Genomic DNA, 17,721 nt, shown 5'->3' on the forward strand with positions numbered 1-17,721 from the left:
ATTCTGTGTCTAAATTCACACCATGACACACAATCTTCATCGATAGAGCAATGGTGAAGAAAAACAAAAGGTACCCGATTAGAAATCTGTCGATGAGCTGATAAGAATACGGTCCCCCTCATTTACAATGGTCCCAGTATTTTGTAATAATTATACCTCATAAATATGCAAATCAATTATGATAATGGTGCTAACTACATAAGGAGAAAAATTATGATAAGAATAATACTTAGTAAATAATAATGACAATAATGATGATAATAATGATACAAAGATAATAATACATAAAAATAATGATATTAACAGTAATAATATTAATAACAATAATAATGATAACAATAATATTAATATCATTATTGACAATGTAACTGAATCGGATAGAGAATACTTCTATTTTGAAAGATGATGAAGACACTCTGGAACAGGTTTTTTGGGGTAAAATTAGAGTCTTATATCAGAGTCTAAATCATATCATAAGAGTAAACCATGACGATATTGACCTGGGGACCCAGACGCTCGGAAGAGGACAGATTTTTATTAGACAAGTTTTTAACCCGTCGAACGTGGGAACTGTGCAATGTGACGCCGCCAGACTTGGTCTGTTCTCAATATTTATGCACTTTATCATGCACAGGAATCGAAGCTGGTGGATATGTGAAGGGGGGGGGGTGCCCACCGCTAAAACTGAGCTGGAAACAGTGGAGAATCAGTGGCGTAATGAAAATGTTTTTTTTCTAGGCGGCCAGACTTGGTGTATTGGGCAAAGTACCTAAAAAGCATGCAGCGAGATCCTGAAGCGAGCAAGCAAAAATGTTCACCTTTTTAATAGAAAAGTCTCATTTCGTGATAGATTTTGAAAATAATATTTTTAATGATACTATTTTCACACTTTACCCATTCCTTTTCCCTTTTCTCTCCACTTTTTTTACTTTCGTGAAACTCTTTTGAATCCATGTCCCCAAGCCTTCCATCTGTTGGCCTACGCCAGTCTTGGTGATATAGTATCCGAGGTCGTAATATTAACGACAAGTATCTTGTTATTCGAACGAATATTTTTTCACCTATCTATCTATATTATATAGCAATTTATGTATCTACTTAAATTGTTGATATAGATTATATTACGTGTTAATAGTAAATAACACTTAAGACCTTGATATTATGTCAATTCTGATTAATTAAGCAAAGTATTATTTTTCACAATTATTATATATATAAATAAAGGGATACTCCGGGCTGTAAAAAACTATATCTATATAAAAAAAAGTATAATTCACCAAGCAAAATGCTGAAAATTCCATCACAATCTGATTACAAAATAACAAAGTTATGAAAGTTTCAAGTTAAGCAATATCTAATTTGTGGAAATAGCAATATGCACATCGTCATGGATATTCATTAGTGGTGGGCTAATGATGTCACATCCCCACTTTCCTTTTTCTTATGTTATTACATTAAATCATAATTATTTTATTATTTTCATACATGATTGTGTGTGCCGTGTCCTCGTATAAATAAAATAAGTTGCAGTAGTGAATATCTCACGCATTATATCAGTTTTCAATCCATTAGTTTAGTTATAAGAGGGCAAAATTTGAATAAACAATTTCATGTAATAAAATGCAAAAGAAAAAGTGGGGAATATGACATCATCAGTTTGCTCATTGAATATTCATGAAACATGAATGAACTGTTTCACCGAAATAATGCAACTCTTTGAAATGTCAGAACTTCATTATTCCTTGTCCGATCTTGATCAAAATTTCAGTGTTTGTTTGTCTGATAATCATATAATTTTCAGCTTGGAGTACCCCTTTAACTTGGTATGAACGTGATGTAGGACAGGTAGTTATGTAAGCTAAAATATGCAGTTTAGTTTGTGAAGTTAGTCGAGTAAAACAATTAAGTCGTGTTATGTAAAGCGCTTAGAGAAATTCTTAATAGGCGATCATTAATTGCATTATCATTTATATCAGTGGCAAGTCGGGGAGATCTGAACAAGAGAGCTGTAAATAATAACTAACATCTGTTACTGTGATACTAACATTACAATGTTATTGACTGGAATGGAATTAAATTCGATGATTTTGAAACCGAGTCGCTAAATTGATAATTATGCTACAGCTTTTCTAAATAGGTTTTATTTGGTCTCAAGTTTCGTTTCTTTCGATTCCTTCATAATGACGATCGTAATCCCACTACTAGAGATTATAAATATCATTAAACTTATTTTTCCAATTATCCCATTAATAACACAATCGACACACCTTAAATCGAGAACTGAAAAAAAGGACTAGCGAATGGCAGAGAATAGTTTAAAATACATTGTTTCAATGTTTATTTATCATTCAAAATACAAAACAAAGACATTCATGAAAATTTATGATATTACAGTCGTTTAGTATTCATGCCCACTATCTGAAATCCTAGTCTACCCATGACATAAATATCTTGCAATAATATACATTCAATAATCTTAATTGAAATGGTGTGAATTATTAAATCAATATAAGAATATACCTATGGTAAGAAAGGACAAGAATACACATTATGTTAAAGCACAGGAAGGATATACACTTTCCATTCTCATAAATAAAACAAAGCATTTTAAATCATCTGTAAAAATATACTCTTTACAGCTTAAGGCACAGTTCACATGATCCAGGAAAATGCACTTTACTCAGCGATTATTCTGCCGTAGTTTGGCAAAAAGAAGCAAGTAACAAAAGTATCATTTGTTGTAAATGAGCAATGTGTGTTCGTCATTTACATAGGCATGATAGGTGTCAAGCAATTTAACAGCATATTTTCTTCAATATCTTTCCATAGAACAATTATTTCTTCCCCATATTTTGCCTGAACGTGCAACATACAAAGGGTGTTTCAGAAACAACAATACTCAAATTTGACTGATGTGTCACTTGCTTCCTTTTGCCAAAGTTGGGCAGTATTGGAGTATTGCACAGCTACAAGCATCCATTCTTACAGCATATAACTACGAATATTCGATTGAAAGTTTAAAATATGACCTTTATAACCTAAGAAGATATATATGAGTCAAAATAGCTATATCATTTCATGCATTCCAATATCGTTTTTATGAGCATGTTATATTGCACTTAACACTTCTAATCCCAAAACTTTGTGTTTGTTTTACAGTGTGCACTTTATATAAACCCCTTTTATAAACACACATCCATTTAAAAAGATGTTCCATTGACATTTTAAAATCTGCATTATTTCTATACGGTATATATACATGTATATAGAGAAAGGAAGAGAGAGAGAGACATATATTTTCCCCCTCAATACTCAGTGGCCCGTTCTCTGAAATCGTTTTAATTCAAACTGAAGTTGTGGCTAATCTATCGATACCAAATTGTGACGCGATTCTCTGATAGTGCAGGTTCAATCAATCGGTTCCTTCAACATTCACATAATTCAGAACTGCATGTGAATAATAACTAAAATGTTGACATAATTTTAGCAGAGAGTTAGACCTAGGCCTATGTTAAACTGGGCTTCAGAATATATGGGCCAGTGTCATTTCGAATTTTAATTTGGTCAGATTTTTCTGGTCTCTTCATTCCACTTTGCGTATATCATTTATTTATCTTTTACATCCGATGACAGCTTAAGCGCTTTTCAGTTTGTGTAATTATCATTTATGATAATTAGTCGATTGTTAGCACAGATTTGCATGATATCCTGCAAATATATCCATCATTCAAATAAATATATATATATATTCAAATCAATAATAACAAGCAACTATAAGAATATAGTACTATAAGCGAGGTTTGATAGTGTTCATATTGCTTATTGATGTTGGATTAGCAATGCACTATTGTATGATAATCAATCACTTCTGCCTCTATTATAAGATGAAGGCGAAACAATATTATATATATTATATTATATATATATATATATATATATGTGTGTGTGTGTGTTTCCTTAAGTCGTAAGTCCCACTGATTGAATGGTTCAAAAATTGAGATGAGACATTATATTGCCTCGACATAAAACTGTTAATTTTCACATTTTTAAAACAAAGATGAAAATTATCACCACATACATGGACTCTGTCTTACGAAGAGTTACAATTTATTGATCCGATCAATCATCACAGCTATGGAACTCCAACATCCCCCAACATCTAGAATTGCTTATGTACGTTCAAAATCTTTTCTAAGTATAATATAGGTGTATATACATGATTTTTATATGCGACATTGTTTTGCCAATTTCGGTGTGCTCCTCTTTGTATCGAAAAGAGTCCTTGCGCAAGGTTCATGTATGAAGAATTCTGACAATGTTGGATGTCCATAGTCGAGGCTGATTGGATCAATTACAACTCTTTGGAAGACGGGACATGATGTGACTATTATTCATAATTGATGACAAACGTGCACAGCAAAAACTGTAGTGTTAAGTGGTGTACATAGAGGACCACACCTGTTATTTTACACCGGTGTTAAATTGGTGGTGTTATCTTTACACCTACATAGGTGTCATTACAACACCTTTGGTTGTTACATTTACACTCTTTGGTGTTATGTTCAATCTCTATATAGGGTGACATTTTAACACCTACGGGTGTGGTCCTCTATTAACACCAACTGGCGTCAGTTTTAACACCACAGTTTTTACAGTGTGGTTTTACACCATGCAAAGATAAAGCCCAGCTACTACGCAAACCACGAAGATAAGCTTGAGCGCTATCGGGTATCCTTCGGGGCCGTTACCGATGGGTGTGTCCCTGAACTTGGTACCGGAGACGGTATTCTGCCATACGTTCATAATGGTATCCCTTGCACCGCTCCATGTATGGGGTCCCTGCAGACGGTAGCTGGCTGGTACGGCGGGACCGAAGAAACACTTGAGGGCGAGTATTGGGTCTTTTAGGAAGAGCGATTTGAAGGATGGATTTGCTCCGATCTTAGCGGCTAGGACGTCTTGGTATGGGATAGGAGGAATCTAAGAAGAGATAAACCACACAAACTGAACATTGCTGCTGGTGATCATAGCAATAATAAAAATGGAAAGGGGCTCTTATTAAGGTGGTTCCATGACATTCGCTCCGGTGACAATCGCTCCGATGGAACATTTTTATGCATGTTTAGCCAAACATAAAATCTAACCGCCAAAACTAAATAAATCCTAATCATTACTTTTACATTATTCTGAACCAAAAACTCTATTTCAACCCTAACTCTAACCCTATGCCCTCTGAGATATTAAGACCAGAGCAAATGTAGTAATAATATTGATAATATCATTACTATTAAAAATATTCATAATATCAGAAAATCAAAAACGTATTTATCATGTATTTGCCTTCAAATTTGAGGTATGAACTGAACATGCATTATCATGGACACACTGCTTGTGTCATTCAAATGTCTTTCATTATCTAGGGGAAATTGTTTTTTAATAAATACATTCTCTACTTACAAATATAATGTGCTTTCCAAACTTCTGATAGAGGAACTTCTTCTTCATCTCAATATCTTTGAGCATTACATTGAGTGGAGGTAGAGATACATTGCCTTGGAAGATCTGCGTAGCCCACCGAGCTTGCATCTCAAATACTGGCGCATGCGCACCAACGGTCATGACGAATCCAACGCAAGCAAAAGTCGGATGCTTTTGTTTTGGCGGGAAAACGTACTGGTAGAGTTGTAACTCATCGATTTTATCTATAGACAAAATAAGGAAGACTGAATGAGACTTATTGAAATTTATGGACATTTTGCGGTTACATCAAATGAAAAAAAATCCTCAACTAATGTATTTCGGTACGATATCTGTTTAATTAACATAGGCCTAATATTTTTTAGTTAACTTTTATCTTTTTAATTTTGCTTCTTCAAAGAATTATTGCCGCGCACACCCCCAGATAACCCAATAATCTATAAAAACTACACATTGTTTCATATACAGTCAAACATATATTTAAAGGCATTAAGTCAACCTCTGTAGAAAGTTGATTTGAATAAAGCGAGATGTGCTGTAAGAAAGTTACGACACTTTAAATTTTCCCAACGGAAGTGATATGTAAATGGTGAGCCGGCGGTGTCACGCGCTAACTATTTCTTTCGTAGTTTATGAACGATTTTTTTTGCAGAGTTGACCATAAAGAAGCTCATCGTTGAATAGCAATACGGTATATGGCAATTCCACATGACGGGAGAAATCGAAACTTCATATAATAAATCACAAAAGAAAAAGTTAATGGATGAAACCACCGGTTCGCTCATATACTGTTTGCGAAATTTGCCAAATGAGATTTTAATCGTTGCTTGTTTGAATGTTCTCTCGTTATTTAAAGGGATGGTCCAGGCTGGAGATACTTATATCTCAATAAATAGAGTAAAATTCACAGAGCAAAATGCTGAAAATTTTATCAAAATCGGATAACAAATAACAAAGTTATTGAATTTTAAAGATTTGCATTATTCCGGTGAAACAGTTCTAGGCATGTCTTTATGAATATTCATTAGGTGGGCTGATGATGTCATATGCCCACTTGTTCTTTTATATTTTATCATATGAAATCAGGTTTATTAAAAAAAAATTCTACCAAGAACTAAAACAATTGGATTGACAACTGATTAAGTGCATGAATCATTCATTGCCGCAACTTATTTCATCATAATGGAGACGCATCATTTACACATGTATGAAAAATGAAACATTTATGATTTCATGTAATAATATAAGGAAAAGGAAAGTGGGATGTGACATCATCAGCCCACCTAATGAATATTCATGACGATGTGCATATAACTGTTTTCACAAAATATTGATAAAATTTAAAATTCAATAACTTAGTTATTTGTTATCCAATTTTGATGATATTTTCAGCATTTTGCTCTGTGAATTTTACTCTATTTATTTAGATATAAATATTTTCAGCCAGGACCATTCCTTTAAATCAGTTTTGCGTCTGGTAAGACATGTCTTTAAAGGATTAGAAAGTGAGATTATCAACCCACCTGCAATGAGATGCGATCCAACAAAAGGAACCTTAATGTTGTAACCCGTCGCATATATGACTGAATCCAGATTGTCGATCTTAGTTCCGTCCGTGAAAATGACCCCATTCTTGGTAAAATGTTTGATACCGGGTTTGGCTGATACTGCTCCACAAAAGATTCTTGGTGAAAAGAAAGGAAAAGACTTCACGGTTAACCATCTTATTATGATTGTAGTCAATCAGATATATGATTTAATTGTTTTGAGGCAATTTTGGCAATTGCTCTGGAATAATACAAATAGAGAAGGATTGATGGCCATAATGACAAAATTGTGGATTCTAACAAGGCACTGGGTGGGACAAAATATATATACTATTACATTCACATGCAAGTCATCGACTTGAAATGTCCAGCAATAAACATTGACCGTGCAGTGTTTCAAACATTTAATTTTCCTCCAGTTTTGATACCTACAGAAACCACAGGAGGCCTATCTACAGTGCACTTGACAGCAAACAATCTGCCACTGACTATTTAATAATTTATTGTAAATATGTTTCCGTCACGATATGACTTTGAATTTAATAATGTATAAATTCGCTAAACTACTTTATAAAATGTGCCCGCAGATTCTTCGTTAAGTGCCGGGCCATAACAAGCACGACTTATGCATATAAAATAGTTTCTTCGTTTATAATGTTAGGTGATCGTTCTTACGGAGATGTGTTTTTTTTTTCAACCTGAATAAAGGCATGCTGGTATTCCTGTTAAATTGGATGCATAACTTGGCGTTAAATGTAAACTGACATTATCAATATCACCATCCGTGTCCTTGTAGACTGAGCATTATGGCAAATGAATTATCAAAATATATTAGCAATAAAATCAATCATAACAAATCTGGAAAGTCGAATAGTAGTAAAAAAAAAAGGTCAATCATATGTCAATTTTCATTCCTATATAGTCATGGATATTAACAAATTCCCTCATAATCAAATTCGTCGAGGAGTGCGTGTTTTCGAGAGCTCTAGTTTTCGTATTATATGCTAAGCACGTAATAGAAAGCAAACCATGCATATCAATCTTCGAAATGAACGTCAACAGGGCCCCGTCAACATTCAGCTTCCGAGATACAACCAAATCTCCCACCTTCTGACTTTGAAGACTTTGTTAGAACATTCAGCTTCCGAGATACAACCAAATCTCCCACCTTCTGACTTTGAAGACTTTGTTAGAAAAGGGATTTCTGACATTCGGTCAATGCTTTCTGGTTTTGAGGAGTCTCTAGCTTTTCAGGCTGCTCGCACAACGGAATTGGAGAAGAAGGTTATTCCTCTCGAGAAAAAATTGAAGGATTTAGAATCACGCATTTCGACCCATGAATCCCGTCTTGAAATGGCAGAGCTAGCCGAAAACAAGTTGGAGCGTTTCTCAAGGAGAAATAACTTTAGAATCGTTGGAGTACCATTTCATCCCAATGAGAACCCCATGAAAGTTGTAAGTCATTTTTTACTGAGTATTTTGATATGGAACACCCACAGAGAGAACGAGCCCATCGGGACGGCCCTCAAGTGAAGAACCTGCCACGTCATCTACTGGTAAAAATCATCGTATCAGGACAAGAGGTATATTATTGTTTCGCAGCAGAGGAAAAAGCTAGAAAGGGAAAGAATGTATATCATAGATGATCTAACGAAAAGAGATAGAGAAGAGCAAAAGAAATGGATGAAGGAATTAAACGCGTCGTTCCGTTCGGGAACACGCTTATCATTTCTCTGCCGGAAAATGGCGGCAAGGGCGTGGCAACTTAACACCATTCTACGAAGCCAAGACCAGCGCCGCAGCTGCCTCGCCTACACAGAATGTCTCGCGGGGAACCCAGGCAAGGCACGATACTTCCGGGAAGGAACCAGCGCTCATTATATTGATTCTCCTACTTTTGGCCACATCCCCTGCCACGCCCCCTTCCACGCCTTCTACCAGTGTTCAGTATGACGCAGAGAAGGACCTCCTCATCTTGATCGTATTGTCACAGCACAAGTAAGTGCATCGTGATCCCGACGACGATGATTTTGTTATTCCTCTGGGGTCTGTTGCTGAAAGAGTTGCGTGTCAATGCAAGTAAAAAAATCAATCGCAAGTCCCAAATGCGCGCTGTTGATTGGTTGAAAATCAAGATGCGCATGATTTTTAGATTTTAGATTGATTGCAACTCTATCTGCAACGGGCCCCATTGGCATGGAATTATTTTGAATAACGAATTGAGAAAGGTATGAAAAACGTTATTTATCCTACTTATGTTTAGCGAAAACACAGTTCTACCGCCACAGAGTTCTTGTTCGCGATACCGAGTCTTTCGGTGGAATGTTACAGGTTACTTTTACTCATTCACGGAAAAAGAACCGATATTGAAGCAATGTCAGAAGTTGACCTTTTGAACCTTTGTGTACATATACACTTTAATTTAATGGACAAAACATTCAAATTCAAGCTATTAATAATACAATTGAAACGAATATATATGTAATTTCATGTAAACACGATGTAGATTCACTATTAGGTACTATTAATGAATACTATCGGACTGAGACAGGAATTTATTCTATGAATGCCTGTGGTATAATAGTACGCATGTACAGTTGTTGTAAACGTGTTCACTTCATGATTTTTCTGTAATAGTCAGGTCCAGATTTTAAAAAATGTGCTCAGAAAAAGTGCTTTAGGCATTTTGTGTTAATGCTGATTTATCATTCTTTTCAGGTAATTCAGAGGTGCTGAATAAAAAAATGCTGTTTGCCAAACTTGATTCCGACGTTTTCATCCTCAAATCGGCAAAAAACAAAATGGCGGCATCTTGAATGCAGTTTCCCATATTAAACGATTTTTATGGGTGATTATATTTCAGAAATTGGGGTCTATTCTTATATTTTTGATACCCAGGGTTTGCAAACATAATGTGTCCGATTGATTCGTCAGCCATCTTTAATTCCACGATGGCTTCCATGATTCACAGCTGCTGATTTATAAATGATATGGCCAAATGTTTGATAATTTTGGGGTGATGCTGGCATGGTTCCATGACATTTGCTCCGGCGACAATTGCTCCGATGGAAAATCTACACATTAAGCAAAACATAAAACCTAACGTCCAAAACTAAATAAACCCTAATCGTAATCATTACAATATTCTGAACCAAAAACTCTATCACAATCCTAACTCTAATCCTATGCCTTCTGAGATATTAAGGCCGGAGCAATTGTCGCAGGAGCAGATGTCGTGTCACCGCTGGCATAATCACATTGTGATATCTTAACGTGTCCGCCATTTTTCCCTTGCCTGCATAGCAGAAGCAAGACATGGATGTCGCTTTTCCAACGGCGGCGATGACCGATGACCATGGCGAAGTCAACATCAAATCTTAACCGAGGTTAAGTTCTTGAAATGTCATAACTTTTAGGGTATAGATGTCTATTTCATGAAACTTAGGATTAAACAAAGTCTATTGAGACAGGTTATAGTTACAAAAGCTCGTCAATGGTACCTGGAAATCCAACATAGCGTCCAAAACGGCAGTCGTTGTACCATCAACTCCAAAAATTAAAGTAAATCATCAAAAAGCTTTCAAGGCAAATAATGAATCAGGACATGTTTACAAGATAGTCAGTGAGTGTGTCGGAGAATCAAAGATGACCTTCCAGAATGGCGCCTTTAATGGACGTTATAACTTTGAAATAGTCCAAATTCATATAATATCCTCTTGGTAGAAATAACTTTGGGGTCTATCGAGAAAAAAATAAAACGTATAAAAGATCATGGTTCCAAAGGGAAAAATTACATTGGAAAATTTTCAAGGTTTATCAGTGGTGCACTTTTGCAAAAAAAATGATGATGGCTTGAAAAATAGTTGCTATTTCTTACAAATTGGCTGCAAAGTTCATATACTATCTACCTAGAGACATTTTTGTGTCTTTCTCATGATTTCAAGGGTCAAAATAATGATAGGTGAAGACGAATTACAGGATTACGCTGTTGTCCATTATGGCAAAAAAATGAAGAACGCTCCAAAAATTACATTCGAATTGGCCACCATTGATACAAAAATGACAGTACTTCATATCCCATCTATGCCACTATTTTGGTGTCTCTGTTTTTAAGACTCATGAAAATATGTTTTACAAGATTTAGTGACAAGCAATAAGTAAACATCCGAAAAACTAACTTTAAAGAATAAGGTACACTTTCACCTAAAAAATTATATAATTCAGTGATAAGTATTTCAAGACACGTCATTTTAGTGCTTAGTATACTATCCTATGGTTTCATGATTAGGGGACAGCAGTCATTTCTACGCAATTTTAGAAGTCGCTTTGGACTTTTTACGACGAAAAGGAAAACTGACCATCCTTGTTATTTGTCCCGATTTATTATTTTAGCCTTCAAACCACAATAGTGTAGATTTTGTTCACCTAATTATGACTATGTTTAGGGGATGGAAGTCTTTTAGACTCATTTTGAAAGCCATCTTTGATTAATAGGCAAAATGGACAGTTTCATACCATTGTAACTAATCCAAAAGTATTATTTAACCCTTGAAACCATAGTGTAGACATGAAAATCTATCTCCCAGATGGATTCTAAATGGATTATGTCAATTTTTAAGTATCAGTAGCCATTTTAAACTCCTATATTGGAAGCCATCTTGGATTTTTAGACGTACAGTACCATTGATTGCCCTTGTAACTTATCCTGATGTATTACTTGACCATTTAAACCAAGGGTTAGACAACATAATCATATACCCCAGGCGGATATTAAACAAACTATGTCAGTTTTTAGGTAACAGTAGCCATTTTAGACTCCAATTTTGGAAGCCTTTTTTATTCTTAGACATGCTGGACCTCTGACTGTCCTTGTAACTTGTCCTAATTTATTACTTGACCCTTTAAACCATGGCTTAAACACCAAAATCATATACCCCAGGCTGATATTGAACTATGTCAGTTTATTGGTAAGAACAGCCATTATAATATAGACTCCATTTTTGGAAGCCATTATGGATTTTTGGACATACTGGAACCACTAACTGTCCTTGTAACTTGTCACAATGTAATACTTGACCGTTTAAACCATGGGTTATACTAAAAAATCATATTCTCCATGCGGTTATTAAACAAACTGTGGCGGTTTGTAATTAACGACAGGCATTTTATACTCCATTTTTGCAAACCATATTGGATTTTTAGACATGAAGGACCATAGACTGTCTTTGTTACTTTGTCCCAACGTATTACTTGACCCATTAAACCATGGGTTAGACACCAACATCATATCCCCAAGGCAGATATTAAACAAACCATGTCGGGTATTAGGGCATTTAGATAAAACAGCTATTTTAAACTCTAATTTTGAAAGCCATCTTGGATTTTTGGACATAGTGGACCGCTGACCGTCCTTGTAACTTGTCCCAGTTTACTTCTTGACCCTTGAAATCAACAATGAATAAAACTCAAATAAAAGACACTAAAACAGGTAATAGATGAATTGTGAATTTTTAGGCCATGGCAGCCATTTTTACGCAATCTTGGATTTTAGGAACCCTGGAGTGCTTATGTTCACTCTTTCCTTTTACCGCCTACACCATTGAATACATGTATGCACCGAAAGAGATGTCTAGGGTAGATAAAGTGTCGGTTGTTTTAATTTTCACTTAATGGCGGCCATCTTAGACGCCATCGTAAAAATGACCACTTTCCCGGATCTGGATTTTGGTAGATTTTTAGTATGTTATTCCTGAGATCAAATAGTACCAGAAACCGTTGACAAAAATTTTTGTTACAAGTTTTACGGTTCAGAATAGAACAATTTGAGGATTTTAACATCAAAATCAAGGTTGGCAAACAGCAAATTTGGACTCAGCCCCCTCAAATTATGCTCAAACACTTCTCAATTCAGCATTAACACGATTTGCCTAAGGCAGTCTGCTTTTCTCAAATCTGGACCTGATTATAAATTGAATTGCTTTCGTGTTTGATTTTGAATAAATCTTTCTATGAAAGAAAATAATCCCTCATCACAATGACTACTTGTATCATTTGTCAAAATTAAATTCTATCAACTCAAATTTCATTTCAATTCATTTAAACCTCCTTTAAAATGATTTTAATCATATTTGAATTCTTAATTTGTCTTTCACAATTTGCTTTTCTTTCATAGATGCATTCTTATAATGATATACCATTTTCTTTGACGTACTATTATTTATAATAAAGCTGGATCAAATCCATACAAACAACGCCGTACCTATATATACAGAGTACTGTAATTCCAGTCAAGTTAAAACAACCATTGTGTATATCTTTTTCACTTTGAGTTGGTGTCCATTTTGAATAATCAATAAAATCAATTCCAGATATGCAATTGTTGATTAACTTCTGTTTAGATAGATGGATGTATAGATATATTGATAGAGAAAGAGATGGTGTGTGCTTGTGTAATACAGGACGGATGCACTTGAGGAGTTGAGGTTATCAGTATCATTTGGTTTGTGGGGAATACATTTGACTTATTGTTATAAATACTTAGACTACAATCACAACCGGTCTGCAAAAGAAACCGAAAGTTATCTTTATTATCCTATCGAATAAGTCATTAAAAATCACGTGTAGATTTCTGTATATAATTCCCACATCCAAAGAATGTGAAGTTCATATTATTATTGCAATTGTTTGTTTTACGAAAGTTGAAAAATGCCGTCCGTTGTTAAGAAAGATCAATTTCCTGCAGCTCACCAGTTAGAAAGTAATGAAAATAAATAAAACAAACTTGAAAATTGAAAAGAAAATGGACAAGAATGGGTTTTGCGAATTTGACATAAAAAACGTATGAGCTAGTTTTTGATTCATTGAATATCAATAGTAATACCAATTTGGATTTGTGGGCCCCTATATTCGTTGTACACTCAGGGATCAATAATGTCGTGGTATATAGTCCGAAAAGGAGATTGAGATGTCATCCAACACAAAATCATAGACAAAGAAAAATACTGCCCCAACGATGTTCTGTTTGTGTTGTTTGTAATCTTATCCAATAAGTGTGAGTATCATGTGAATATTTTGATGCGTGATTGAAAAATCAACAAACACGTAAATAAAAGAAAAGTATATAGGCTCACCTGTTAGCAATGTCATCGTTCACCATGACCTCTGAGCAAAAGAGCTTCCGGGTCGACCTGAGACCCAGATTGTCGACGTTAAGTCGAGTGGAGAGATCTTTCTCGACTATGCTGCGGCGTATCCATTCAGGGAGTAGAAAGTTAAACCTTCGATTGAGAAAAAGGTCCCTTGGCCAACCAAGTGGACCTGTTCGTGTGATCACCCACGTACCGTTACGCATGCTGATATATGTCTTTAAAAAGAAGAAGTGAGAGATCGACATTTAGAGTTTCTTTCATGGAGATCACTGACATCGTATGCCATATTCACATTTGGTCTACGATCATCGTGAGGTGGCCGTAGGGTGATCGTATCCTGCTTATCATACGATCACCATTTGTTGGTAGACAATGATCTAGCTATTTTCGTACGGATTCACGATCATCGTAGGGTCTACTATTTTGTTTAGCGTGGAGATATGTATTTTTTAAATCGTAGGATCGTATCCCTTAAATACATCGTAGGAGCTTCGCACGATCAGCACAAATAAAATAGTGTATTGCAAGGGCTTCGTACAAACAGCGAAGGGACATTGTACGATTTCCCCATGGCCTATTTATAACTTCGTCTTTGGCCCTGTGCGATGCCAAACATAACTTAGGAATCGTACGATGGCCGTGAATATTGTGAACACGAAAATCGTAACCCAAAGTCACCTACGATAGACTAATCAATTGTACAATGACCGTAGTAAATGTAAACGAGAAGTAAAGGATGAAACATACATTCGAATACGGTCCATTGAGATGAAATACTGAAATACGTGCTTCTGAAAGATATATCAACCATTCCCGGGGGGGGGGGCCACTTCCATTCACGAGTGGATACAATGCGCGACCATGGGGTCTAGAAAAGCACCCTAAACACGTATTTTCCATATACTGAAAATGCACCCCTTAACAAGTATTGGCGTGTAAAACCCTACCCTTAACAAGTATTGGAAACAAAACGATTTTATTGGCAAGTATTCCCTGAATTGAACCCCTAAACAAGTACAGCGATATTTCAATTAGACGTCGATCGGTCGTCGGTTTTACCTTTACCTATATACATCCATTGGGTTCAGTACAGCCACACCTCGCGCAAATCGTACTCTAAACACGAAGTGTTGACTATTGTGGTAAAAAGTACATCCTTTACAAAACATTTTAGTCTTAATTTTGTATACCCTTGCAAATTTGACCCTTAACACGTAGCTTCCTAGCGAAAAAAGATACCCTTTTTTCATTATTTTAGTGTTTTTGACACCCTTATTACGTTACGTACGTAACGTGCCTTATCTTGAAAAAGACATCCTTTTTACGTGTTTTTTTGGTCGCGCATGGTATCCACTCGTCAATGTAAGTGGCCCCCCGGGCAACCATTAGGGTGAGTATGCTGTAGAAACGTATAAAGCGCATGTTTTAATAAGACATAAAATGAAACACTATCTTAGAGAATAATTTTACATGTGGTATGACCAGGGCCCCGTAACATAAAACTCACTGGTCATTCGTGGGGCCGAATTCTACGATTGATTGCATAGATCACTGTTTGGACCAATCGAAAAAAATAGATCCATGATCAATCGATAAACTTTGTGTTACGGGGCCCTGTCTTAATGGAAAAACTTACATCAGGGGCCCCCGTAACATAAATCTTAGCGATTGGTATGGGACTTATTTTTTGCACTGATTATTGTGTATGATCAATCGTAGATATCAGCCTTATGATCAATTACAAAGCTTTATGTTACGGGGTCCAGGGTTGAAGATACACGACCCTGTCTTAATGGAGAAACTTACATCAGGGGCCCGTAACATAAAGCTTAGCAATTGATTCTCGAGCTGATTTCTGCGGTTAATTGCATCGATCATTGTATGGACCAATCTACAAAAATCAACTCCACAATCAGTCGCTAAGCTTTATCTTGCGGGGCCCAGGCTTGAAGATACGTGACCCTGTCTTAATGGAGAAACTTACATCAGATGCCCGTAACATACAGGCTAGCGATTGATTCTCGTGCTGATGTCTTCGATTGATTGCATTGTAACATAAAGAGATACGCTTGATGTTTTTACATGGTCTGTCCTAGATTTAGAGTATACGTTTATTTGAACAATAACTTGCAACTTTTATGACCTTTTTTATCTGTTAGTGCTAACTATACCAGCTCAGGCTCCCTCTTTCTAATGTGCACAATTACTCGGTCTGCTTTTTAAAATCATAACAACGAAAAAAAAATGAAATACTTGTAGGCATTTACAAAAAGGTTTTAAATAACTATGCGTATAGGACCCATGAACTTAAAATACATCTCCTTCTCTTCCATTAATGTCAAAACAAATTTTGTTTCATATGTCTTAGCGGATTGTCTAATGGCAGCACTAAATATATGCCAAAAACTTGTAACATATAGATTTCTTTTTCCACCCTTTTTCCAGCTTTGAAAACATACATGGACATGTATAAGCAAATTTACCTTTTTTGACTTTCGACTTGTATCGACGGCAACATCACCGGCAGAATGCGATCCACCTATGGCAAGAAAGTGAATATTATCAAGATTTATTCCTTGAATAGTAGTAATAAGATAATAATTAGTCCTACTCAATTACTTCAATTAGATCTTTTTATTTCCTGATCTGAAAAATTACCAATAACATTTCATTTTCATTTCACTTATTTCCATTTTCAACATTTACATTTTTTTTTCGTACAATAATACAGATATTTAAGCAATGAAACATAACAAAAAATTTTGTACAAATATTATAGTTTTGATTATCATATTAGCAGGTTGGAAATTGAGGAAATAGTATAGACAAATCAAAGCAAAAAAAAACACACAAAATGACAACTTTAGCAAAACACCAGTTAAAAGAAAATAATAGGAAAAAGATTAAAATAGAAATAGAAAATGATCATGAGAAATTAAAGGTCTCTAGAATCTTGCCCCAGCACTCACAACAGATTTCGTTGATCAACGGGAATTTACAGAAAAACGAAGGGACTGCATAGTGTACGATAAGGATATCCATGTTTCGTTTAAAAAAGTATGGGAGTTTGAGTGATGAAGAGTTAAGTCAATTAGTGATTACCTTGGAGAAACTTGTTTTATTTAAATTCAAAAGAGCTTAAGCTTGGGAATTCTTTTATGTTGTTATGAATAATGTCTCTGAGCCCTGGGCCTTTGAAAGTAGATTAATTTTACAAGGATGTTCCGGGGTAGTGGTAGATGAAATTCATCAGATTGACGTGTTGGATATTTGTGAACAGCTTTGTTTTTGTTATATGACGAATTAACGATTGGTGTTAGCATATTATTGCTTAATTGATACATGAATTTACCTAGGTTACAGTGATATGTTTTAATTTTCAAAATTTTATTTTTGAAAAACAAGTGATCTGTATGGGATCTCCAGGATAAGTTAGAAATAACAACGCCTTCTTCTGTAAGAGTAATATTCTATCTAGGCAAGATGTGTGTACTTCCCCAGACAATCGTCCCGTAATTTAAATAAGGTAAAGTTAATGTTGAGTAAAG

At 35.4% G+C, this 17,721-nt stretch overlaps 1 protein-coding gene across 3 annotated transcripts in view; it reads right to left on the reverse strand.

Annotated features, from left to right (window-relative positions):
- Positions 1–2,311: 2,311 nt before the first annotated feature.
- The window catches only part of LOC129277978 (dimethylaniline monooxygenase [N-oxide-forming] 2-like), a 29,863-nt gene continuing 14,453 nt past the window's right edge, over positions 2,312–17,721 (reverse strand). For all 3 annotated transcript variants that reach the window (XM_054914169.2, XM_064110424.1, XM_064110425.1), the window contains exons 4-8: positions 16,657–16,712; positions 14,156–14,388; positions 7,002–7,162; positions 5,458–5,702; positions 2,312–4,980 (exon numbers count right to left, since the gene is read on the reverse strand). In XM_054914169.2, coding sequence (XP_054770144.2) covers positions 4,663–4,980; positions 5,458–5,702; positions 7,002–7,162; positions 14,156–14,388; positions 16,657–16,712 — 1,013 coding nt within the window. In that variant the 3' untranslated portion in view covers positions 2,312–4,662. The remainder of the gene's footprint in view (positions 4,981–5,457; positions 5,703–7,001; positions 7,163–14,155; positions 14,389–16,656; positions 16,713–17,721) is intronic.

The sequence above is a fragment of the Lytechinus pictus genome, chromosome 15 (assembly GCF_037042905.1).
Source record: "Lytechinus pictus isolate F3 Inbred chromosome 15, Lp3.0, whole genome shotgun sequence".
Taxonomy (NCBI): Eukaryota; Metazoa; Echinodermata; class Echinoidea; order Temnopleuroida; family Toxopneustidae; genus Lytechinus; species Lytechinus pictus.